Source organism: Mytilus californianus, unplaced genomic scaffold, assembly GCF_021869535.1.
Source record: "Mytilus californianus isolate M0D057914Y unplaced genomic scaffold, xbMytCali1.0.p SCAF_3, whole genome shotgun sequence".
In the NCBI taxonomy this organism is placed as follows: domain Eukaryota; kingdom Metazoa; phylum Mollusca; class Bivalvia; order Mytilida; family Mytilidae; genus Mytilus; species Mytilus californianus.
This window is the reverse complement of record NW_026262679.1, coordinates 6078659-6106158: the sequence shown is the minus strand read 5'-3', so window position 1 is coordinate 6106158 and position 27500 is coordinate 6078659. Positions and strand designations below refer to the sequence as shown.

Here is a 27500-nt window from a genome sequence, read left to right as displayed (position 1 = left end):
TTCGAGCATCTGTGTAAACATACAACTTCTGTCACCTTATAAATTTGGTATAGAAGTATGAGCATCTATGCAAATGGTGTCACCATTTTGAACTTTCGTATAGCAGTCCGAGATTCTATGCAAATGGTGTCCTACAACTTCTGTCACCTTATAAATTTGGTGTAGCAGTCTTAGCATTTATAAAAATGGTGACTTACAACTTCTGTCACCTTATTAGTTTGGTATAGCAGTCTGAGTGTGCATCTATACAAATAGTGTCTCAAACAATCACGATCATCTGAATTAATTATAGTATATGATACCAACATTATTTCTGAGTCTGTGCACTTCCACTCATCTGGCAATAAGATCCAATGTAAGCTATGTCGATCACCCATCTGTTGTTAGTCTACAAGGCACCACATCAAAAACTAGACATGGCAACACGGATCTCACAAAAACCCATGTGTGGTATCAGGTCCGCTGGAAGAGTTAGCAGATAAGACATTTTGAAATTGAAACACGTTTAAGTTAGACAACATCTAACTGTATAAAATACCCAGACATTAAAATTGAAAATCACAAAGTACAACACTTAAAATCAAAGTAACAGCAACACAAACCCCCTTGTAAACAAAACTAGGGGTGCCACATTTGGAAATCCTGTTCCATGTGTGGCACCCGTTGTGTTTCTTATTGTAAGTACAAATTCGATGTCAATTCGGAATCGAGGAAAAATCTATGACAATGGGAACTGGGACATAGTTTTTCCATAATGGTTAACAAACTCATGACTGAGTCCGTAAAACTTGTAAAGGGCTGACTTCAACTTTACCGCTAGGTACCATTGGTTCAATAGCTTCTCTGTTAGCAGATGCTCTCTATCAAAGAAATTATGGTAGGAAATACAAGCTCCGGAATGTCGTATCAAATGGGAGATGTATACTCCATATGCAGGCGCTGCTCGAATGTTACTACTAGTATATACAAATGGAGAGTTCACAATTGGAAAGGTGAAATGATCCCTCTTTGTCAATTTAAATGCATATGTCGTATCCTTTATTCCCAGATAGATGATATCAACTTAGTCACCAAATTGAACAAGAAGTTAAAGGATAATGCTAGCTTCTTTTCATTCTTCTTGAGAACTCCCTGTATGAAGTCTGCCACATATGAATTAAACAACAAATCGGCAAGAAGAGGAGCATAGCTTGGTCCCATAGAAATGCCGACTGTCTGTTGAAAATCAAGTCCTCCAACCGTATCAAGTGTGTTGTCAATCAAAAAATCAAGCATCTTGATGATGTCAATTTCAGAGAAATTTTTGTTTAAATCAGAGTTGGGTATTTTTACAAAGTATGATTGATCTCTTTTTGAAATAATTTGTATTTACATTCTTTTTAAGAAACAAAGTTGGGCTAACTTTTTCAATCTAACTTTATGTTTAGAATAAGAAATACTTGTGTAACGAAGTCAAATATTTTTTTATATCATTGCAAGAGTAAAGAGACCGAGTTTGTATGTACTCTGACAGGTCTTTAGAAATTTTTTAATATCCACATCTGATTCACCCCACCCCTAGAGTAGGTAATTTCACAGAAGCTGTAAGCCCCTTTTTGATTGTTGATAAAATAGATGTAAATATTTTGGAACGTGGTTTCATGGAGCATTTAAAAGGCCCAGCAATATCGTGTTGTTTTCAGGTAATTGTCAATACTTATTCCTCAATCTGTTTAAAAACAGATCCTGTTTCCTAGCTTTGCGTACAAGGATCTGAATACGCCCAGTTCTACCTCTGTTTAGAAGACCTTTCTGGGTCCTCTGGTTTTGTCAGATAAATACACACCTTCAAAAATTTGAAGTCTGAAATTTCTATGGTTGATGTAATAATTACCAGAACCGAAAGTAAAACGTTGAGTGTTATCAGATCCTTGTAAGCAAAGCTTGGACACAGGATCTGTATTCTAATGAGGTTGCTATTCCTTTATCAAGAAGTTTATGTTATTTGATTTACAACCAAAACACGATGTTGTTTGAGGCTTTGAGATGACAACAACATATATGTCATGGAGGACGAACATGTGTTTAACAACATTTTGGTCTTTAAAGACAGATGAAGGATGAATGTTCATAAACCCATTCAGTTTTTGTTTCGCCTGTGACAAAAGTCGCAGAATAGGAATTACTCATGATCCAGCGGCGGCGTAAACTATTAGTATAAAGCTTTGTATTTCAGAAGTGAAAAACCTGAATGCTTCATAGCTAGTATGGAGATACCTTACGTTACGAAGTTTCCGTCTGTTATATGTCCATGGTCCCTGGCCTCATTTTCATGGTTCAGCGACTGCTTGAATTTTTGTTTTTATTTTTTCTTTGTAATTGAATTTCTTACTTGTTTGAGTGACAGGATAACTATATTTGGTATATGGGTTCCTTACATTGTCTACATGTCCGTCAGACAGGGTTCTTCTGACCTCGACCTCATTTCATGGACCAGTGATCAAGGTTAAAGTTACGTGATTAGGTCCGTTTTTCTCAGATACTATAAGCAATAGGTTAACTTTATTAGGTATATGGAATGATTGTAACATGTGCATGTCTATCTGCCAGGTATCATTTGTCCTGGACCTAATTTTCACGGTTCATTGGTCAATGCTAAGTTTTTGTAGTTTGGTCATCTTCTGAGATACTATAAGAAATAGTTGGTGTATGGAATGATTGTAAGGTTAATATGTCTGTCTAGCAGGGTTCATCTGAACTTGACCTCATTTTCATGGTTAATTGATCAATTTTTAGTTTTCCTGGTTAAGACTGTTTCTTAGATATTATGAGCATTAGGTTAACTATATTTAGTGCATGGAATGATTGTTAGGTGTACATATCTCTCTCTCATGTATCATCTGACCGTGACCCCATTTTCACGGTCCATTGGTCAATATTAAGTTTTCACAGTTTGGTTACTTTTTTTGATACTATAAGAAAAAGGTCATTTATATTTGGTGTATGGAATGATTTTAAGATGTACATGTATATCTGCAAGGGTTTATCTGACCTTGTCTGTTGAAGTTTTCAATTTGATCGAGATCCTGCAATAGTGCGAGTTTGTAGTTGAATATTTTAGTTGCGATAGGCTTAGTATAGGTATAAGACATGATATGAACAGGTAGATTAGGCATTGAATCCGACCACTTTGTCCATTTGAAACTACCTTGGCCCACAGGGCAATATGAGCTATAATCGTCACATGGCATCTGTCGTCCGTCGTCATCCGTTAACTTTTACAAAAATCTATGAAACTACTGAACGAAATGGAACCAAACATGACCACAATCATCCAAAAGTAAAAGATTCTTAAAACACTGAAGCAGGTTTGGAAATGTTTGCATAGACGATAATAATGCAAACTTCTTTCAAATAATAGTTACGATCCATGTAAGCTCATGTATCCCTTGAATAAATAGTAGCGTAACTTTCCGCCAAAAATAGTGGCAACCCAGCTGCCACCGTCTAAGGTGTTAAGTTTCATAGTGTAACTTAACACACAAAAACTGGTGGCATCTGGGTTGCCTCTGGGTTACCACCATATATGGTGTTAACTTTCCTAGTGTTATTTAACACGAAAACCGGTGGCAGCTAGGTTGCCACCTTTTTTGTGTTAAGTCTCCTAGTGTAACCATTTTTAGCGTTTGTGGGTACCTTAAAAGTAAGGTTACATCAAATTTAAACTCAGTTTGACACCACAAGTCGTGCTGAGCGCACCAATATCTGCATGTGTTCTTCTGACAATTCAACACTAGCACTTAAGACCGTATCCATTCCATGATTACAATGTAACACAATCTTCAATAGTCACTGAAGGGTCTAAATATGTATAGGCTGTTAGAAATGAAACCTCTTTCGGGTGATTAGGATTGTTCTTGGGAAGACATTCCACCTTGCTGATTAGCCTCTTGATTAACATTTGGTTGACCATTGTCTGAATTTCTATCTGGAGAAGGTACTTTACAGCTGATGAACATTTTCTCTCTTTATGAATGTTAATTCTATCACTTTTAATTCCATTAGTTTTTATAGTAGTTTGATCTTCTCTTGAACCACCTGTATATCTCTCTTTTACACCCCAGTTTTATTGTTATACTTCATAGTTTCTATTTCTGAAACAAGTGTAAATTGAATAGATCTATTGTTACGAATAACAATGGATTTTGACCACAGGGTGTGACGAGCGGGGTTTCTGGAAACCCCTGCTTCTACATCCTGAAAACACAGTCCATTGTTATTCATAACAATAGAAATTTATTATTTTTTAAATAGCATGAACATAAGAAATTACTAATAGTGTTCACTACAAGTTGTTTCAAGATATTAAAAAAACACATTTTAGGAAATCCAATAGCGAAATAAATATAAAGCATCTATTTTGAATTAAAAAAAATCCTTTAAATACTCCTTTGTTTGAAGGTAAAATTTTTGATCCTAGCCATATGTCTCTATTCTAAAGCATTGATCTAAAAAAAAAAACGGGATTCTAACTCCCGGACCCCCCCCCCCCCCCCCGGATTGCTCCCAGAAAGGGAGTTCCTAAATATTCAATCTGCATTTTTGGGTTTCTAATCCAGACACATCTATCCCTCAGTATGTCTGAATGTGAATGTTTGTTTATTCTTGAGAAGAGGGGAAGGGGGGGCTTCTTTTTTTTTTTTTTATAAAATCGTAACATAAAAAATACATTTATGATTACCTTCATTAAACTGATACAGGTAATTACTTTGGGTTATAATATTGCCTTTATCTTTAGTCTCTTCTACCAAATCCAACGCTCGACTCAAAATGTCGTCCGTCTTATACCCGTTCATATTGTCAACTGCATACAAGGAGCATGATGTATTTTTTTTTTAATAAGAATGCAAGAAACGGTCAACCTTGACCTGCTGATCCATATTAGCACATGGATTTAACGGGAATATGCAAAACAGCAACTTTGACATTTGTAAAATCTACTCACTTGTCAAAGTTTGAACGAAGATGGCCAAAGTAAGGTTACTAGTGGGGTTTCATGTAAAAACAAAAAAATCTTATAAATCATGGTTTTGTATTGTCAATAAATATGCTATCCGTTCTTTTTCATTTAATAATCAATGCTAACAAATAAAGGGTTTGGCATCGGGTGTAAGTTAACTACACCTCGGGATACGGCGTGTCTGGATAAGAAACGCCTCCGGCCTCCGACCGTCGGGGTTTCTTATCCAGAGACACCTATCCCTCGGTGTATAACTATTACCAATATATTGACATTTATAATTCCAAAGGCCTACTTTCCTTCTACAATGATAACTTGTCATGAGTCCTGTATATGGATCACTGAAATGAAGAAGAAATATATAACTTACATACTCAGTATATAACTATATAATTAATTTAATCATGAATTCTTATTCACAAAGGTCTTTTCTCTAGGACATGTAAACATGTATACCAGATTTATAATCTACTTCCAAGTGGTTTGCCCTCAAATTTAAAAAAGGAGTAAAGTAACACCAAACTGACAAACATTTTTCGTCGATGTAGCACCATTTTGAGCGTTTATGAGTACATTAAAACAAACTACGGTTGCACCAAATATCAACCCAGTTTAATACACCACAAAATGTGCATCCCTACACTTAAATAGTGAACGGGTGCACTGTTTGTAGGGTAATTAAACATTACATTGCGAGTTTATGAAAACTCAGTTGACTACACATGTTCTACTCTGTAAACAAAATATTTGACAAAGGTCAATATCACAAATAATTTGAAATTTGCATTTGTATGCATTCTATGCTCCTATGGACAAGAGCTACATGATACAAATATGTATTTGACTTGATATTTTTATTGTTAACTGTCCTTCCACGAATGTAGAAATCCTAACTTATCTTTTTCACATTACCTCTAACTCCTTGTCTTAAATACAATAAACATTTTTGTTTTGGGGTTTGAATATTTATCCTATAATGGACTTACCAGTTTCAACACCCTTCATCACTCAATTTCGGCGTTTATTTGTTGATTTCCAAGTCGTCTGTCGATCAGAGAGCAGATATGGCTACGGAACAAACCAATTAAAACTACTAGCACCGTAGCACTTATAACAATCTGACCATCTTTTGGAAAATAATAAATATTAAAATCTCGACAGAATACTGTAAATTCAGAAATTATTGCGTGCATTTATTATTGCGATTTTTTAAAAATGGACAAGAATGTGAGTTTAATTATTGCGATTTCAGCAAAATCAACGTACAGATCTATGTTTTAGTTATCAAAATGCGGGTTCTTATTATTGCGATACTCATCTTGTCGCATTATTCGCATTTATAAAAACCTCGCAATAATTTCTGAATTTACAGTATGTAATATCTCTGAACAAAATAATTCAACACAAAATGACTCGAACAAATTCTGTTCAAACTAAACTTGCCCTTTTCCTACCCATAATCAAATGGCCGCGTCCTTCAGTGAAAATACAAAGTTTGGTGAAACATTACTCTGTTTTGATTTTATAGAAAAGGTTCCCATCGAGCACGGTTCACGATTTCAAATCCGACATAATCGTATAAGCCACACCAATTTTTTAGAATGGATCATATGACGTTTACCTTTTCTGAACCTTACACGGAAAGCAAGTTGTGCCTTGGTAAATTAACATTTTTAAATGGTATGTTAGTGTGAAATTCCACGGTAAAGTAACACTTTTAAATGGCATGTTAGTGTATAATTACACTTGAGTGATATATAAGACGTGTTATGGTGTAAAGCTCTGAAACACTCCAATTTTCTCGGGAATATTGCTTTAAATATGGTATAAACTTTGGTGTAACGTTTCGAGTGAATACATCTTACACGGCGGTAACACTAATTCGAGTAGCAAGATGCACCTAATCCATACTTTTTAGAGTAAACTTAGAGTGAAATCACGCCTTGGGATACCTAACACGATTTACGGTGTAAAACAATTAAACACGCCGATTATTGGAATAGATATCCTAAATATAGTGTAAAGTTTGGTGTAACATTACATCTTGTTTTAACGGTGTACATCTTACACGGAGGTAACACCAATTTGAGCAGGGCTTCGCACGAAACCAACAATATTAAGTGTTAAGTTAGTGTGAAATCACACCTAAGTGATACATAACACGATTTTTGGTGTTAAACACTCAAACACACTGATTTTCTGGAATAGTTGTCCTAAATATGGTGTAACTTTTGGTGTAACATTTCATCCTTTTTTTTTACAGTATATAGGTACTCAATTTAACACAGAAGTAAGATATTTTGATATTGTTTTATAGGTACTAACATTGACTTTGATTTTGCTATACAGATATGAAAACGTACTACTATTTTGGTATTGCATAAGGTTACTAGTATACTAGTACTTTTTTTCTGACTGTTTATGACATCTTTACACTAAATCTGTTAAATTTGTCCTAATTGATACTTTGTTCTGGTTTTTTTCTTAGTTGTACTTGGCTTTGAACTAGTTTACAGTAACTGTGAGTAATCTTAGATCGGTACTTTTATGTGCTTCGTGCCAAATTGATGAAGCAAATAGTTTTCAACCTTTTTTACAGTGTGTTCCTGTGTTGTGCTATTACACTACTGCCCCTGGTTCCAGGTTATGGGAGGTTTTAGCACTCACAAAGATGATTAACCCCGGCACATTCTTTATGTGTATGTCCATTTTCAGAAGTCTGTAATTCAGTCGTTGTCGTTGAAGGCTGTCTATCATATATATTTTTTCTTACATTGTTTTGACATAAATCAAGTCGTTAGATTTTTGAAATTAATTGTTTCAAATTTTGTCATGTCGGGGCCTTTTTTAGCTGACCATTTGGTATTGGTTTTGCTCATTGTTAAAGCCCGCGTTTGGCGGTCTATTGTTGCTTATACCCACGTCATTTTGGCCTCATTGGCAATCATGTCAAATCTCCTTATATTTATATACATACACATTTATAACCAGTAGCCGGATTATCATAAAGATATTATGCCACCCCTTGTATCTGATTTTACCAACTATAATCTGCGTAAAAATCAAACTTATACACTTCCAATAACTCGAATTAATCTGTCTGAACAATCCTTTCTCCCGTCTAATTCTCAGGCTCTGGAACAATTTATGCATAGCTTTTCGACTCTTAAGTTCTAACCGCACCTTTGAAAAGCTTTTACAACAGGTTACTCAGTATATATTTTAGAAATTATTGACAAAAAATCTTATTTTGCATCGCAATTTACAAATTATCCGGTTTCCTGTTTTCGGAGATTTCATGATAAAAATCTTAGTGTTTGACACAAAATAGTAATTTCTGGTCATGAAATTATTTCAATTTCCTTATACAATTATGTTTTTTTATGATTCAATTAGAGTGACATTTGACAGTTTTTCCGCTTTATTATTTTCGCAGATTTTATAATAAAATCTTAGTTTTTGTTTAAAAATTCTGATTTTTTGGTCATAAAATTATGTCAGTTTGCCTATACAATCATGTTTATGATGTTTCAAATAGAGTTATAGTGTAATAAAAATGTTGCATCCCGGATCCCGCTTACTGTTTTGTCAGATTCCCGTACACTATGTACGTAAGCAATTCTCACTATTTTGTAATTTCCCGTATCCCGCTAGACTTCATTTCCCGTTTTCACGGCACAATAATTTGACTTTCACGTGTCACGCTTACAAACGCTTAGACCCCAATGAGACCCACTTTAAAAAATGATCGTAACGTTACAATCAATTGTTATTCATTGAACATCATTAACTGCCAACTTATTCAATTCAATTCAATTCTTTTGTTACTTTAAGCAAATAATGCTCATCGGTACAATGACATGTAATATATAATATAGATGCAAATACAAAATATGATAAATAAATACATAATGAAAACTTGTAAATACTTTATTTTAACGATTGATTACATTGACATTAATACAACAACACATTTCAACTCAACACAATAAATTTTTTTCGATTGATTACAATTGATAACCAGCTGTCAACTCAATCAACTCAATAAAAATTGCAAACACTAGATATGATTGATCAAGATTGATTAGCAAATATCAACTGAATCAAATCAGTAAAAAGTGCAAATCCCTGATTGTCACGATAAAATTTATACGATTGATCACAATTTACACCAGCTGTCAACTAAATCAGCTGATTAAAATTACAAAAACCTCGATCCTTACGAAGAGTTATTGATCACGATTAATTACCACAAATCAACTCGAACTACGCAATGAAAATTGCAAACCCTCGAACGTTCGACTGATACGATTGATTACAAAATATCAACTCAATCAACAACAAAAAATATATTAGATCTTTATGATAGATACGATTGATTACGGTTGACTATCAAATTTCCACTCATTCAACTCAATGAAAATTGCACACACTACATCGTTACGATAGATACGACTGATCATAAGATCAACTCATAATCGATCGTAACGATTGAATACGATCGATATGATCGTGAGACTTGACCACAAGAAGAGACAGATGATTGAAATGATCAACTCTCAAATGATCGTAACAATTGAATACGATCGATACAGTCGGGAGTCATCAAATCAAACGAGACAGTTGATTGAATTGACCAACCCATAAACGCTCGCTCGTAAGGGAGCTACCATTTGATTTTTATGGGGGGGGGGGGGGGGGGGGGCTAGGATGAAAAATTGTTTCCTGACTTTTTTTTTAGTTGTAATCTCTGTCCTGCCTTTTTATTTTTCACTCTATTCGGTCCTGCCTTTTTTTTTATTAGTTTATCCTGACTTTTTTTACATAAATTGTCATCCTGCCTTTTTTTTGGCAAAGTTGCTCATCCTGCCTTTTTTTTTACTCAAAACTCCTGTCCTGCCTTTTTTCAAATTTCATCCTAGCCCCTCCCCCCCCCCCCCCCCATAAAAATCAACTTGGTAGCTCCCTAATAACGATTGAATACGACCGATACAGTCGGGAGTCATCAAACCAAATGAGACACGATTGAATACAAGAAGAGACTATTGAATGAACTGACCAACTCTTCAAACGATCGTAATTATTGAATAATTGTACCTGATTGTTATGTGGTCTTGATTGTTGCACATACAATGTGCGGTCTTCTTGATTTATTCGAATAAAAAGTTAATGTCCGAATATGATCCGTTTTGTATTTGCTTGAGACTTTATATATTATAAGTAGTGTTAACCTTTGCTGCATGTCATTTTGTTTTTGGTGGTATTAAAGTTTCGAACTTGAATTTCTGGTCTAATTTCATACATACCAGTATACGGAGATTTGGCGGTATGTTCCTGTTTGAACAAATACATCCTGGCGGGATATACTTATATTTTGGCCGCATTGCACAAAAAAATCTCGGAACTACAACACTGGTAATGCCCTTTTCACTGGACTGTTTAAGGAGAAAACTGATTGATAAAATTCCGAGTTCCGATTTTAGATCTTTTTGATATGTTTCCTGAAAGAGACTGATATTCGGTGAAAAGCTCATTAGAGCTTATGTTGAATATGTTTGTCAAATATGCCGAACTCAAATAATGTTTTACTTACTTACTTACTTTTCCTTTAAATTGTGATCAAAAAGATAAACACCATAAAAGGGCATTACTGAGATTTTTCGCAAGGTCATTTTATCTAAAGTATAGTATCGGAGGAGCAGACTATTTCCCGCCAATTTATACATCTGACTACTGAAGAGAGGCGAAAGATACTAAAGAGATAATCAAATATATGTTGAAAAACCTCGCCCGTAATTATAAATTATGTAATGCATTGACCGCTCCCGACATGTGTAACTTCAAGGCATATTTTAGCGGCGATCGATGTTTTTCAAAATTACTGCATTTTTCTTGTATCCCTGGTGCTTTCGACTGGAGAACCGTCGTACACAAGCATCGCACAAGTTGGCACTCCGAGGCGGGTGGGGAGCAAGAAGGTGAACTGTGGTTTATTTTTATCAATAGTACCGCTTAAGTCGACGCTACGCAGCCCCCCAGAAGCTGTTGAAGTTTTGCAATTTGAAAAAAAAGAATCTATTAAAAATAAAAGCAGTAACTGTTGTTTTATTTTACTTCATCATAATAATGTTAATATGCCTTACACTAAGTTATACAGATTTTTGAGTTGATTACTGGTACCTACAACATTTTCAATGTTCGGATGAATACATAAATGTTCTCAATAACATATACCACTTTTTTCAAATTGAATCCTTCCAGTGAACGTCCCAGATTTTAAATTCTTTACGAATAAAAGGAAATGGATATGGGGTTTATTTTAATGACACAGCAAGTCAACAATACAGCTGAGAATTAATCCTCAAAGAAACCATATCAACTGACTTACAGAATAGTGGACTTAACAACAAGATCAAAATGTGCGCTTTGCAATGCAGATATATGCTCTTGATTGGATTTGCTATAAGCGGATTTTAATGCCAGAAACATTACCAGACATCACGCTTGCAGCATTTCTTGATTAACTAGGAAATAAACACATGCTACATGTGAAACGCACCACGGCACTTTTATTGGTTGTGTTTTGTCCTGATATTTTTTGGATGGTCTTCAAATTCTTATACGGTTTTGAACTTTTTCCCATTGTGAAAATCACAACCGGTGAAGTACTAACGGAAAAATTTACGTTTTTTTTTTGAAGTCTTCATAATAAATGAAAACAGTATTTGGTTGAAAATTTTATATAGAAACTGATATATATTATTTATGTCGCTGGAATTAATGACTCCTTCAATTATTTAAAATTCCCTGCTAGTGAAAAAACTATAAATTTTAAATAGTGATAACAAGGATTTGTATAGTAAAACAATATCATGACTATACAAATCCTTGGTGAGAATAAAACTTTAGAACAACATAGCAAATTATTTTCTGTGCATGTTGATTAAATTAAATATTAGTAATTTTTATTTCAATTGGTATCAAAGTTTAATGAAACTCAATGTACTAGCTGAAGTATTACACGTCGGGGGAAATGTCAACACACAACGAAATTTCAATTTTAGACGTTACCAATTATATATGAGGGTTGGTATGGGCGTCCTCAAATATTTATTTTTAATTCTTTTTGTCCATAATGTGATTTTCCTTTCTTTTATATTTATCACCATTCAAATCTCTATTCTTTTAAGTTTAAATCAATTTCAGGATATTTTTCTGTATTCTGTAAACCTCACCCAGACCCTCATATACTAGAAATTATTCTTGCAAAACATTAATAATTTACCTGAATGGTCAAGTGATTCGATAGAAGGCTTGTGAGTTGGGTAATCATCTATTCTACTGAATTTGCTTGGGGTAGGATTATATAGATGTGCCATCTTCAATTGTGTCGATTTCGTTGACTTCGACATATTGAGACTACTGAAAACTATCGCAAAGGGATCGGGATTCCCAATTAGAGAAAGAAAATGTTTCCATGAGTCTTGAACTCGCAAAGGGTATGAATCAATAACGGTAACAAGACGATACAAGTCGGTACTTTAACGTTTAGTAGCGAGTCTGCTGCTGTGAAAATTGTTTAAAAGAAAAGTTTTTTTTATTTATTTTTTTTTTTTTTTACCGAGGCAACTGCCTCGGTTGCCTCAACGTAAGCTACGCCAATGTCTAAGGGGCTGTCTTGACCTTGATGTAGGGTATGTATGATTCGTTCACTGTTGAAGACCCTACATCAACTGTCAAGGTGAAGAATACTAGGAATAAAAGCCCTGTTCATTGATAATTTTCTATGTTTTTCTATGTATTGTGTGCGATTTTGTCCCATGTACATTTACTCCATATCCTTTCATTTTCTAAAGAGATAATCAAAATCATAAGTCGAAAACGAACAGACAATGCAAAGAAAAACACGAAAAAAATACCGAAAGACATACAACAGCATACAAAACACAACATAGATAACTTATGACTGGGGAACACGAACACTACAAAAAACGGAGGTGATCTCAGGGAAAAAGTATAAAAAATATAAAACAAACAAGCACAAATAACGGGCTCACTGTTTCAAATAGGATTTTTACAATCTATTTTGATTGAAACCCATCGCGCATGCCATTGTTTGTGTCGATCGTTACCGTTCTATATAATTTAACATTGTTTTGGTGGTAATTAGTTTCATCGAAAAATAAAATCGATTTCCGGAAACAATCGAATAGTCACTTCCGGGTAGTTCGTCAATTTCCGGCATAATAATAAAAGATGTCTATTGACATTATGCATCTGGAAAGACGACAATATTTCTTAATTTGTGTGTGTATGTTGATTTTAATTCTTATAATACCAGACACATCATGTACAACACATTGTGACGAAATAAATTGCAGAGAAGGAGAATGTATAAATGATTCCTGTATTTGTGATAAAGGCTGGAAAGGGCCTGCTTGTCAGCACTGCACAGGAAGAGTAAGGTAAGAAAACTGAAAATAAAATTTATGAGGCAGGTGTTACCAGTGCAAGAGAACGAGCTAGCTATTCAAAGTAGCTATTCAAAACAGCAGTTATGTTTTTCAAAACTAAATTTTAATAGGCAGGTGTTTAATATCTGTGAAAGGAGGGTAGCTATATGTACATCACTACATGGCTTTCGAGACGTTTCGGGCATGAATCCGTTCAGCTGTATGTCGTTTCGGCAATACACCTGTTCGGCATTGGTTGTTTCGGCCTCGGTTGTTTCGGTCCATTATAATATTTTCTTTTCATAGAAAGAACTAAGTGGGAAGTAGCCATTTCTTTATCCCATTTGATAAGAATTTTGTAATATGGTACCTCTAATGACCAAATAACACCATTATTATCCAAATAACACTTGAAATTTTAATATTAGCACATATAAGTGACATTTAAACATTGATTATTAAACAGTATCATATTATAAGTGTACATGTATTTTATAACTTAAAAATGATTTACAGAAAGCAGGTAAGTTCATATGACATTGAGTCGCAAGAAGAAAATTACATCATTTAAATACACTCTCAAAAATACGGAACTCCAATTTTTAACAGCTATTAAATATCTAGGAGTAAACATCACAAATGATCTACACTGGGGAAAGCACATAGAGGAGATATGCAATAAATCTTATAGGACATTAGGCTTACTAAAAAGAAACCTATCAGCATGTCCACTTGAAGTTAAACTCCAGGCATATAAAGGACTGATACGATCTGTCCTAGAATATGCAAGCACTGCCTGGGACCCACATCAACTATATCTCCAAGACCAACTGGAAAATGTACAGAAAAGAGCGGCTAGGTTTATAACATCAAACTACAACTACGAACCAGGAAGTATGACAGCAATTTTAGACCAACTGCAATTACCATCACTAAAAGACCGCCGTACACAAAACAGACTGATCCTTTTCTGCAAAAGTATACACGGTCAAGCAAACTTACCTTCTGACCAACTGAAAAAACCATCAAGGACAACCAAGAACATGCACAGCCAACATTTCCTTAGACTCCAAACAAAAACAGACACATTAAAATACAGTTTCATTCCAATTACCATTAAAGACTGGAACCAACTACCACCGGATATCTTCATCAAAATTCAGACAGCAGAAGAACCAGCTAAAACCTTTAGTGAAATTGTAAGGGGGCCCCACTTAAGTAAATTACTTGACGCACACGCGGTGTATTAATATCCTTGGATGTATCACCGTATTCCTATCAAGATCGAGATCAAGATAAAAATCATTATAAATATTAGTGTGTACATCCAACATGGCGATCAAGGAAAACACAATGGGAAGAATAAAAGAATGATTGCATATGCATTCAAAGGGAAATGCTATGAAAATAAAGTATTTAATAATGTACTGTATATACAGAGTATTGTCCAATAATTGTTTTTCAGTAAGGTTTTGAAAAGTTAACAAGTACATCAAAGCCATGCAATTACTCCAATCACCTATTAGTTTTCTTAACGATTTACTCCCATGGACATGATGGAAGGCCTGTACTATAAAGGAAGAAGAAGATTTACTCAATATATGCTTTCTGTAAATCATTTTTAAGTTATAAAATACACTTATAATATAATATTATTTAATAATCAATGTTTAAATGTCACAAATTCGTGCTAATATTAAAATTTCAAGTGTTATTCAGTCATTACAAGTGTTATTTGGATAATAACAGTGTTATTCGGTCATTCGTGTTACCCTTCGTAATGAAGGTAATTGCAGGTGAACATGCAGTATAAGGAAAATATAATTTTTTGTTTGTTTGATTGTTTTTTTCTTTTTTTTATGTGTCCTGTGGACGTGTGGTATTGCATTACTAGTAGTTTTTCGACATCTTGATTGCAGTACTGATAAACATGATGAAAAGGATTGATAAAGAAATCAAATTTAATAAATAAAGACTATACAAATATTTCATATCTTTATTGATCATCAATTAACAATACATAACAAGAACAATTTTTAATTGCATTCAAATCAGATAAAGCACTAGATTACATGATTGGCAATATCAAGCACTGAAACATACAGAAAGATATACATAGCACACAATACAGAGTACATACATGTATACAAACCAATAAAATCAGTTGACATAGTATATGTCAAACACAAAGTACACAAACACAAGATAAGTTATCATTCACTCGGAGTCAGGGATGGGCACGATTACTGACAAATGTAATCGATTAATAATCGATTACATGAAGGATTTTTGTGTAATCGATTGATAATCGATTACTCTGATTTTTGTATGTAATCGATTGCAATCGATTATTTTATCAAAAGTAATTGCATTACTTTTTGATTACTGTTAATTACATTTTACAAAATTACACAAAAAATAATCCAGTAATTTAAACACAATTATGTTGCTCAACGTTTGTATAGTGGAAATTTAGAACTTTACCAAAAACAGCATTTAGAGCATTGTTTTCAAATTTTAAGTTGACAGTTGTTTTCTAGATGGAATCTCTTACTGAGGATCAGAAATATTCAAACATTCTTGAAATTTTGGCTTTCAACATGAACGAGAGATGACATCACATTGCATCAATCACTTATTTATATTGCAAGTTTTTTTTCAAAAATTTTGCTTTCATACTGACTTAGGGTAGCTTTTTTGTTTTTTTTCATTAAAAACAGGTATATTTTTATTTAACATAGTTAATTGCAATGTTGGAAGTTTTCCTCTGAAAAAAAAAGTAGAATAATTAATCAGTTCAGCTAATTTCAAACATCAAAATTTATAATTATCATGACATGCATGAATTAATCCTTTTGTTTGGATAACCACCCTAATTACAGGTTACCAGTATAAAACTGCCAATGGAGTACAATTTATAACCTGGGGCAAAATAATGTAAATCTCCCTTTCAATTAGACATAATTGAAATGAAAACAAAGTCTACATCTTATTTATTAGAAGTCTTTTATCATCTGATTAGTAAAGACAAGCATTTTGTTTAGATTTTTTTATTCTCTAATCAAATTATAAACAAAATATATTATATTTATAGATAGTGTCAAAATGGGATACATGTATCTATTTCTCTAAACGAATTTCAGTGCATAGCCAATGGTTCATTGTCGAAAGGATTTTGTGTACTTTCTTCATTTTTATATCATAACATTATAAGGAATCAATTGATTATCTATTCTAATCTAAAATTCCAACTCTTATTTAAAATTATGCTTTAAAGAATTTTAATACAAATAAGCTTACTACTTTAATGTAGTACAGTACTTAACTTAAGACTCATTTCTTATTTTAAATCTATTTTCTTATTTTAAATCTATTTTCTTATTTCAAATCTATTTTCTTATTTTAATATAAAAGGTCTTGAATTATTGACAAGCACATAAATCCATTTTTTTTCAAAAGCTAGATATAAAGTAAAATTTGGTAGGGGATCTGGTTGATCATAATGCAGCTTGAGACAATAGATAGATATAAAGCAGTTGATAAACTCTTAAGTCATATTAATACATTCTGTTTTATCTGTACTTTAAAGTGATGAATACATACATACTTTCATTTAGAATAGGTTATATTTCATCAAACTATTTTACTAAAGTAATCGAAATGTAATCGAAAAGTAATCGATGATTACATCACAATTTTTGCTGTAATCGATTAAATTACGATTACATGTAATCGATTAAATTACGATTACATGTAATCGAAAATGTCTTTGATTACAGATTACTGTCGATTACTGAAAAAAATGTAATCAATTACAATCTATTACGATTACCCCATCCCTGGTCGGAGTCTGGTATGTCTGCTGACCAGGAACAGGTGGTGCGTACATACATGTATACCCAATCTGTTTGAGGAACTCTGAGGTCTTCAGTGTGTTGGTGTCTAGACTGTCCCATAAGTCAACCAGTTTACCCTGTATCTGGCGATAGGTCTCTCGTTGGTACCGGGTCACTTGCTGCTCACTAACGAGTCTGTGGGTTAGCTTTACTGTCTTGGCTTCTTTACGGAAGGCAGGAACTATCCTGTAGAAGTGAAGGTGGGCCCGTCCAGCTTTGCCATTGAAGCGTCTATGCCATCCTGCAGGATAAGAAAAGAAATGATAAAAAGTTGCAGTATATACACATAGCAGAACTTAAATACACATTTAATACGAAATTTTACATCTATATATCATATAAATAAATTAAGAACATCAGTTGTTCGACCTGCTAGTCAAATGCGTTTTTGTTAAAAATATACTTTTTCACTCATTTGGTCTTTTGGAAAATGTTGTTTGTGCTGTATTTAGACCCCTCTACCAAGAAATTTGTTTTGCATGCACACGTATAAAAATTGCAGTTTTTATCCAACGCAATCATAGGTTTGAACGTTGTTTTCAATTTAGACTTGTTTATATTTTTTCGTTTGGGCTTGTATTATATTTGCCTTCGGGTTTATATGATCCGTTCATCCTATTTTGACTCTTTAAAAATTCAAAAGTCTATCCTAAATTGAGGTAAATTATATGGCCTTCCAAATACCGTTTCGATTCCTAACATCACTGAAGAGACATTAATTGTCGAAATCCGGATATGGTGTACACATTTTTGCACCTCATGTTTGCGGTATACCATCTTTTCCGCAAGTTTATTGTTTTCTGTTTGGTAATAAATTAATAATAAGATCAATTTCATTACATCTTGTGATCTGTTTATTTGGCAATCGCAATGGCAGTCAGCAGGGTTTAAGAACATCAGTTGTTCGACCTGCTAGTCAAATGCGTTTTGTTAAAATATACAATCATAGGTTTCAACGTTGTTGTCAATTTAGACTTGTTCATATAAATAAATGACATCTAATAAACCAGCCGTTACACAAATTCAGGATCTTCTTCGGTCTTCTATAATAATAGTTATAATAATCATACCACATTTCCTTTTTTTTATATATTTATCAACATTCATTGAAAATAAAATGAATGAATTTTCATATCCTATGATAATGTGGCGCAATAACATAAATAGTGTTGGTCATTTATCCAAATTAGTAGAAATTAAATTACCTTTACTGTATATGAATAACCATCACTGCTGACTAACTTCTTTGCGTTTCTCTAGTACCACTCTCAACTATCTCAAAGTACTTTATGGTGTAATCATATACAAAATTGCAGCTATTCAACTTATTGTATGCTCTCTTATAGATTTATGATTATTCATTTTTATACGACCGCAAAATTTTTTGCGGACGTATATTGGTATGACGTTGGCGTCATCGTCGTCGTCCGAAGACACATTGATTTTCACACTATACCTTTAGTTTAAATGAATGGATCTCTATGAAATTTTACCATAAGGTTAAATACCACAAAAGGAAGGTTGGGATTGATTTTGGGGGTTATGGTACCAACAGTTAAGGAATTAGGGGCCAAAAATAAGCATTTTCTAGTTTCCAGACAATAACTGGTGGAACGGTGTATGGATCTCTCTGAAATTATACCACATGTTATCATACCACAAAGGGATGGTTAGGATTTGCTTTGGGGGGTTATGGCTCAAACCGTTTAGGAATTAGGGGCAAAAAAGGGGGAAAAACAAGGTTGTCCTGGTTAATGGACAAATACTTTAGTACAAAACATAATTTATAGCAGTGTAAGGGAGAGAAATTAAATACATCATTTGAATTACCTCCCTTACATTGCTTTTAAATTATGTATAAAGTAATGGTTAATGAACAATTAAGACAATTTAAAACAGTATAAGGGAGGTAATCCAAATACCACGTTTTGATTACTTCCCTTACACTGCTTTTAAATTATGTTTAAAGAAATGCATATTTATAAAGGAAGACCAGTAAAAATATCTGCAAATGTTGCATCTTTTTTTTTTTACAAAAAAATCCATATGAAAGATTTGACACCATATTTTGAATTCTATTATAAAATATATTAAGTTAGCACTATGGTAAATTTAAATGGGTAATTATGGTTGCAAATTCCATTGGAAATTTGAATTGAGATTATGACCATATCTTGAGGGAAAGAATTTTTTTGGGGAAAAAGGAGGGGAGGGGGTTAAAAAGAAATTGTGGGGGGGTCATTTTTTTCTCATTTCAGATTTCAGAAATTAAAAAGAATTATTCTTCAAATATTTTTTTTTTCAAATTTCAAATATTGAAAAATTTCAAGAAGTAATCTTTAATTGCACAGTATGGCGCATTAGATTTGTAAAATCTTTGACCACATTTATTTATTTGTTATGCCGAATCTGACCGTGTATTTAGATTTTTAATTTTGGGTCCAGTTTTCAAATTGGTCTACATTAAGGTCCAAAGGGTCCAAAATTAAACTTAGTTTGATTTTAACAAAAAATGAATATATGGGGTTCTTTGATATGCTGAATCTAAACATGTATTTAGATTTTTGATTTTGGGCCCAGTTTTCAAGTTGGTCCAAATTGGGGTCCAAAATCAAACTTTGTTTGATTTCAACAAAAATTGAATATATGGGGTTCTTTGATATGCTGAATCTAACCATGTATTTAGATTTTTTAATTGTGGGCCCTGCTATCAAATTGGTTCATATTGAGGTCAAAAGGGTCCAAAATTAAACTTTGTTGATTTCATCAAAAATTGAATTATTGGGGTTCTTTGATATGCAAAATCTAACTGTGTATTTAGATTTTTAATTTTGGGTCCCATTTTTTTAAATTGGTCTACATTAAGGTCCAAAGGGTCCAAAATTAAACTTAGTTTGATTTTAACAAAAATTAAATTCTTGGGGTTCTTTGATATGCTGAATCTAAACATGTGTTTAGTTATTTGATTTTGGGCCCAGTTTTCAAGTTGGTCTAAATTGGGGTCCAAAATCAAACTTAGTTTGATTTCAACAAAAATTGAATATATGGGGTTCTTTGATATGCTGAATCTAACCATGTATTTTGATAATTGGGCACCGTTATCAAATTGGTCCACATTGAGGTCAAAAGGGTCCAAAATTAAACTTTGTTTGATTTCATCAAAAATTGAATTCTTTGGATTTTTTGATATGCTGAATCTAACCATGTATTTAGATTTTGGATATTGGACCATAATAGGTAAAATAAAAAATTTTAAGTTCTTAGACCACATTCATTCTGTTTCAGAAACCTATGCTGTGTCAAATATTTAATCACAATCCAAATTCAGAGCTGTATCAAGCTTGAATGTTGTGTCCATACTTGCCCCAACTGTTCAGGGTTCGACCTCTGCCGTCGTATCAAGCTGCGCCCAGCATAGCATTTTATTATTGTATACTATTTTATGGTGTAATCAGATACACATTTGCAGGAAACTGTATGCTTCATGATGTTTTATGATGAATCTTGAAAAAAAGAATATTTGAATTTTAAGATTTGGATTCTCTAGTGTATTGATTTTCCCACTGTTTGAGGGATATATACATGTACTAGTACTCATTTCACATTTGATGGATTGTGCCTAACATGTTAAATTCAAACAATGACATTCAATCACACAATGCATTTCTATATCTTATTTCTAATTAAATGAAACATATAATATGAGCCAGGTGCTTTTTGATGAGCTCCTATTAAAAAGCTGTAGGTTTTTAACAAGCAGATTTTGTTTTACTTGTCATGTGCATGTCAGCTACAATGTCATGTGACTCATCAGGTGCTAACCTCCTGTTTCAAATCAATTTTTACTGTTCTATTGAAGTTTTTTGATAAAGCTATGTGTTGTTTATCAACAGTATGTCTTCAAAGAGCAGATTATTATATATTTATGCCCTCGTCGTAGCGGAGGGGGCATTTAGTTTTACCCTTGTTCGTATGTACGTACATCCAAAAGTTGGTTTCCATTCACTTTATTTTGCCTCAACCAAATGTTATAAAAATTATACACAATGGGTTTTACCACAAAACACAGATCAAGTTTGAATTTTGGTGGCGTCACTTTAATCGTTCTAGAGTTATGCCCTTTACAAATGGAAAAATTGCTGAATTTTTCGTTTCCGTTCTCTAACTTTAGTTTGCCTCAACCAAATGTTATTAAACTTAAACACAATGCTTATTACCACAAAATACTGATCAAGTTTGAATTTTGGTGGTGTCACTTTAACGGTTCTAGAGTTATGCCCGTTTACAAAAGGAAAAATTGCTGAATTCGTTTCTGTTCTGTAACTTAAGTTTGCCTCAACCAAATGTTATGAAACTTATACACAATGCTTATTACCACAATACACAGATCAAGTTTGAATTTTGGTGGTGTCACTTTTACTGTTCTAGAGTTATGCCCCTTTACAAACAGAAAAATTGCTGATTTTTTTTGTTTCCATTCTCTAACTTAAGTTTGCCTCAATGAAATGTTATGAAACTTATACACAATGCTTATTACCACAAAACTCAGATCAAGTACAAATTTGGGTAGTGTTACTTTTACTGATCTTCAGTTATGTCCCTTTATAACTTTAATGATATGCAGGCGGGGGGCATCATCTGTGTCCAATGGACACACTCCCCATTTATTTTTAATGTTTTTAAACCTTTCTTGCATTCTAACACAAGGCCTTGTGACAAGAAGCCTTTTCACGTCTATGCTGAAGGTTTTTCAGGGTCATTGTATACAGACCCAAATCAGCTCTTCTACTAAATACAATTTAAAGCATCTGTTATATATTTAAAATTGACTTTTTTGATTTTTTTAATACACTATTTAGTCATGCCCAAAGTCAAAGAATTATTTGTAACACAACAGAAGTTAGCAATCGAAACTTTTCCCAAAGCAATTTTTAACCACACTCACTGTATATGTAAATGTATCTAATGTTGAATCTTATAAATGTATAACATGTATAAATTAATTCAGGTGTACTACATGTACATACGAATTTAATTTGCTTTAATTATATATAAGTGCATACCAATATTTCTGTGCCCAAGAATGTTAAATTTAGCTGGTCTATGTGCAAGTTTTAGCAATCACTTAGAAATTTAACATTTCATTACAATGTATCTAGAGTTCAGAAACATTACACATTTGGAACTAGTTAACAAACATTGTCAGAGCTATACTTTGTTTTTCCCAGTTTTTTGTCATTCTTGTGTAAAATCCCATGATCAGGTGTAGATAACAGTAATGTTGCCAATGAAGCTACATGTACATTGTACCATGAAATCATCATAAGTTAGCTACAATGCATCATAAAATAACCAGTTTTTGGGTGAGACAAGTTAACTCATATATGGTTTAAATTGTTTGTAGACATCTGGTTTAGCTTTGTTTAATTTAATAAGTGACCACAAATGGAATAAAATCTGATACATTTGTACATGTATATATTAGTGTAATTTTTTCCAGACTGACAGGTAAAGAAGGAATTATATTTGATGGGTATGGTAACTACTCTGAGGACAATAAATGTACATGGTTAATAGCTCCAGAGAACAATACACAGCCTATACATCTACAACTAAAACAGTTCTCTACAGAGTGTGGATGGGATCATTTATATATCTATGATGGAGATTCAACATTTTCACCCTTATTAGTGGCATTCAGGTAATTTTTGTAATAAACAAAATTTTAATTATGGATGTATTTATTCAGTTCTTGGGGGAAAAAAACGAAAACAACACGATATAAATTTTATGCGTCCGAAGGGTTTTTCTGGATTTACCTTCATCAGGAACGCTCAAAGCCGAATATTTGAAAACCAAGGATGTACAAGAACCGAAACAGTTGAAGAGCTATATTACCAAATAAGACCTAAAAAATAAAGTGGCTTTTATTGACAGGAAATCAAACCTAAAATGTATTGTCCCATCCTCTTAGGTCATTTAGTTCTCAAGGAAATAAAAGTTGTAAAGTATATATGATAATCACATGAGAAAGATTTGCGATGCCATCTTCACCAATGTCTGCACAGCTAGGAAAAATCAAGGTTGATCATTTCAACATGTTCGACTATTAGGTGATTTTTTCAACCCAATAAAGCTACAGAGGGTGTCTGTTAGCAAATTAAAATGTAATACAATAGTAAATGTTCAAGTTTCTAGCATGATCAAGTCCTTCATTTGCTTGATTAATCCTATCTCTATCTACATTTCACCACATTACCATTCGTAATGTATACATTTAATGACCCTGGGGGAATGGATATCGGGGGGGGGGGGGGGGGGGGGGGGTTAAACAGCTTATGGAACAAACAGGATATAGAATGATACCAAAGAGCTATTAATTTCACAAAAAAACTTACAAGAAAAATTACTCTTTAGTTCATGATCAATTTTTCTCGTGTAAAATTTTAAAAAGAGTCCCAGGTACTTACTGATTACACAACATACTTGATTTATTCCATGAAAGCAGACACAATGCAAATTCTTGCTTAGAGGATATAATTACTAAATTAACATTTTGCATTACATATTTACTGTAATTTCATACACAATTGTATGTCTTTGCATCTGAGAACCTAGTATAAATAAATGTGACCTCACGGAATTTCAGAATATTCTACTGTTGGCAAAACTTTGCATACAAAATCCCTTTCCAAAAAATGCAAAGAACGTTGAAACCTTTGAAATGCAAGAACAACCTAGTTTTGTTTAGGGGCCAGCTGAAGCCCGCCTCCAGGTGCTGGATTTTCTCGCTGTGTTGAAGACCCATTGGTGGCCTTCGGCTGTTTTCTGTTCTTTGTTCAGGTTGTTGTCTCTTTGAAAATTGAACCAAAAATTATTCAATAAAATCTTTCTGATCTTTAGAATTAAGTTGGCCTAGACTGGTTTGTACAAGTATTGTATTCTCAAAATTTACCAAATATCACATGAAAATTTACGGCAAATAAGACAGGACAAAAATTATTCCTCAGAAATGCTCAGTACAATCGCCATAGGATGGATGTAGTTTTGTAAAAATGGATCTTTTAGTATATGCATATGAATAAAAGGATATGTACAAGTACCAATTTGGAGTACACCTCAATGAGACAGCAACCCAATGACCAAAATACTTTTAGAGGTCAACATACCTAACGCCATGGAGTTTTCAACTATAGAAACAATACAATGACTTATATAATAAAAATCAAGAGTCAGTACATTACTATTTCAGTGGTTTATTGAGACAGAAGAATGAAGATGATAATGTTTTACCAGAAATAACCACAACATCAGGGAATGCCTATATCTATTTTTACAGTGATGCAGCTTATAACATGTCTGGTTTTAATATTTCATACAGGTAAGAGAAACTCAGGTGTTTTATTTCATTCCCTGTTTGTTTTATATCACTTGATTTCTTTGTTGTACAAGTAATTTATTGCTTGTAAAATGACAAGAACAAATAAAGAATGATTTTATATCATTTGAAAATTTGTTTTTCCCAACATGACAAGGCTTTTTATTTTCAAATAGTATCTTTATTACTGGTTATGTAATCTGTTATATTACACTATGATTTCATACTGTCAATATCTCAAATCTATGTCCTACTATATTAGATGTGACAATACAAGATTCAGACTCGTCAGTAGGCAATTGTTTATAAAAAGAATATTTTGCATTGATAATTTTTAAAGAGACGCTTTGATATTAAATTGTAAGAGCATCTTTGGTTCATGAAAGGGCATCATTAAAATTCATGCAGTTTTTTTTTTATTTATTATTTTTGCCTTGCCTGCAATCATAGAAGCAAGACATAAATGTCACTTTCCTTGCAGCAATAGGTCAGAGTTGAAAACATTGGCCAAAACAAACCTACACATAACTTTTAGACAGAAAAACAGATCATACATTTTAGTTTTGCTTCAAAGTCTGAATCATCCAATGAATGTTCATCCCCAAAAACCCCCCAAAACAAGGATTGATGAAAAACACCAAACACAATGATTGAAGAACAACATGAAAAACACCAAACACAATGAGTGAAGAACAGCATGAAAAACACCAAACACAATGATTGAGGAACAGCATGAAAAACACCAAACACAATGATTGAGGAACAACATGAAAAACACCAAACACAATGATTGAAGAACAACATGAAAAACACCAAACACAATGATTGAGGAACAGCATGAAAAACACCAAACACAATGATTGAGGAACAGCATGAAAAACACCAAACACAATGATTGAGGAACAGCATGAAAAAAAAACAAATACAATGTGAGGAAAGCATTTATCAAAACAGTATAATTAGAAATTATTCCTAAACATAATCCTTGTTATGATAATATTTTTGAACATTTACAAATTAATATTTAAGAATTTTTAACAAAGTTTTATATGACCGCAAAATTTTGTTGTATATTGCGATAATATTGGTATGACGCTGGCGTCGTCATCGTAGGCGTCGTCGTTGTCGTCGTCGAAGACTCTAACTTTAGTTTAAGTGAATGGATCTCTATGAAATTTTACCATAAAGTTCAATACCACAAAAGGAAGGTTGGGATTGATTTTGGGTGTTAAGGAAAAAGGGGCCAAAAATAAGCATTTTTGTAACTTCCAGACATAACTTGTGTGTTAGTGTATGGATCTCTCTGACATTGTACCACAAGGTTCCATATCACAAAGGGAATGATGGGATTGATATTGGGGGTAATTGCCTCAAAATTTTAGGAATTAGGGGCCAAAAAAGGGGCAAAAAACAAGCATTTTTCTAGTTTCATGATAATAACTTGTGTGTAAGTCTATGGATCTTTCTGAAATTGTACTACAAGGTTCCATATCAACAAACGGAAAGCTGGAATTGAGTTTGGGGGTAATTGCCCAAAACGTTTAGGAATAAGGGGCCAAAAATAAGCATTTTTCTAGTTTCCAGACAATAACTTGTGTTCAAGTGTATGGATCTCTCTGAAATTGTACTGCAAGGTACCATACCACAAAGGGAAGGCTGGGATTGATTTTGGGGGTTATTGCCCCAAAATTTTAGGAATTAGGGGCCAAAAAGAGGCAAAAAACAAGCATTTTTCTAGTTTCAGGACAATAACTTGTGTGTAAGTGTATGGATCTTTATGAAATTGTACTACGAGGTTCCATATCACAAAGAGAAAGCTGGGTTAGAGTTTGGGGGTAATTGCCCTAAACGTTTAGGAATTTGGGGCCAAAAGGGGGCCTAAAAACAAGCATTTTTCTAGTTTCCAGACAATAACTTGTGTTCAAGTGTATAGATCTCTCTGAAATTGTACTGCAAGGTACCATACCACAAAGGGAAGGCTGGGATTGAGTTTGGGGGTGATGAATCATAAGGGGGTTCAAAAAATTTGGGGGAGGGAATTTTTTTTTCTTTAAAATTTTCCATTTTAAATTGGTTATTTCTGATTTATATATAAAAGCAAATAATAATGATATGGTTTGAATAGGTAAATTAAAAAAATTTAAGGTCTTAGACCACATTCATTCTGTGTCAGAAACCTATGCTGTGTCAAATATTTAATTACAATCCAAATTCAGTGCTGTATCAAGCTTGAATGTTGTGTCCATACTTGCCCCAACTGTTCAGGGTTCGACCTCTGACGTCGTATCAAGCTGCGCCCCAGCGGAGCATTTTATTTGAAATTATTGTTATAATATACATTTTGTTTCTTCTGTGACAACATCCTGTCAGATTGTGTGAAAACAAATAAGGTATGACATATGATTTAATTTCATGTCAAATTGTCAAATTCCAAAAGTCAGATTCCAAAGTTATTATTATTTTTTGATTTTATGAGTTAGGTAAATCAAATAAAGATTAGCAGGAAGTAGCTGCCATTTACTTGTGAAGATCAATAATCAGAGAGTTTAGTTTATAAATAATGAGAAGGTTTTATCATAACCTATGTTCTGATTCCTCTGTATATGGTTCAATATAATATTGATTTTTCTGTCCATAATATATAGTTATACCAGCAATTTGTAGTTAATACTTATATATCCAATTAGCTTTCCCACACAGAAATCTTAGCAGGTAAATCTGAGGTTTATGTTATAGATGCTTATACATATTTTGAATACTAGATATATCACGTG

General features: G+C 33.2%; 1 protein-coding gene across 1 annotated transcript in view; it reads left to right on the top strand.

Annotated features, from left to right (window-relative positions):
* Positions 1-13241: 13241 nt before the first annotated feature.
* LOC127733882 (attractin-like) overlaps positions 13242-27500 on the top strand; it is a 64973-nt gene continuing 50714 nt past the window's right edge. The window contains exons 1-3 of the mRNA XM_052243329.1: positions 13242-13464; positions 22849-23049; positions 24601-24729. Coding sequence (XP_052099289.1) covers positions 13256-13464; positions 22849-23049; positions 24601-24729 — 539 coding nt within the window. The 5' untranslated portion in view covers positions 13242-13255. The remainder of the gene's footprint in view (positions 13465-22848; positions 23050-24600; positions 24730-27500) is intronic.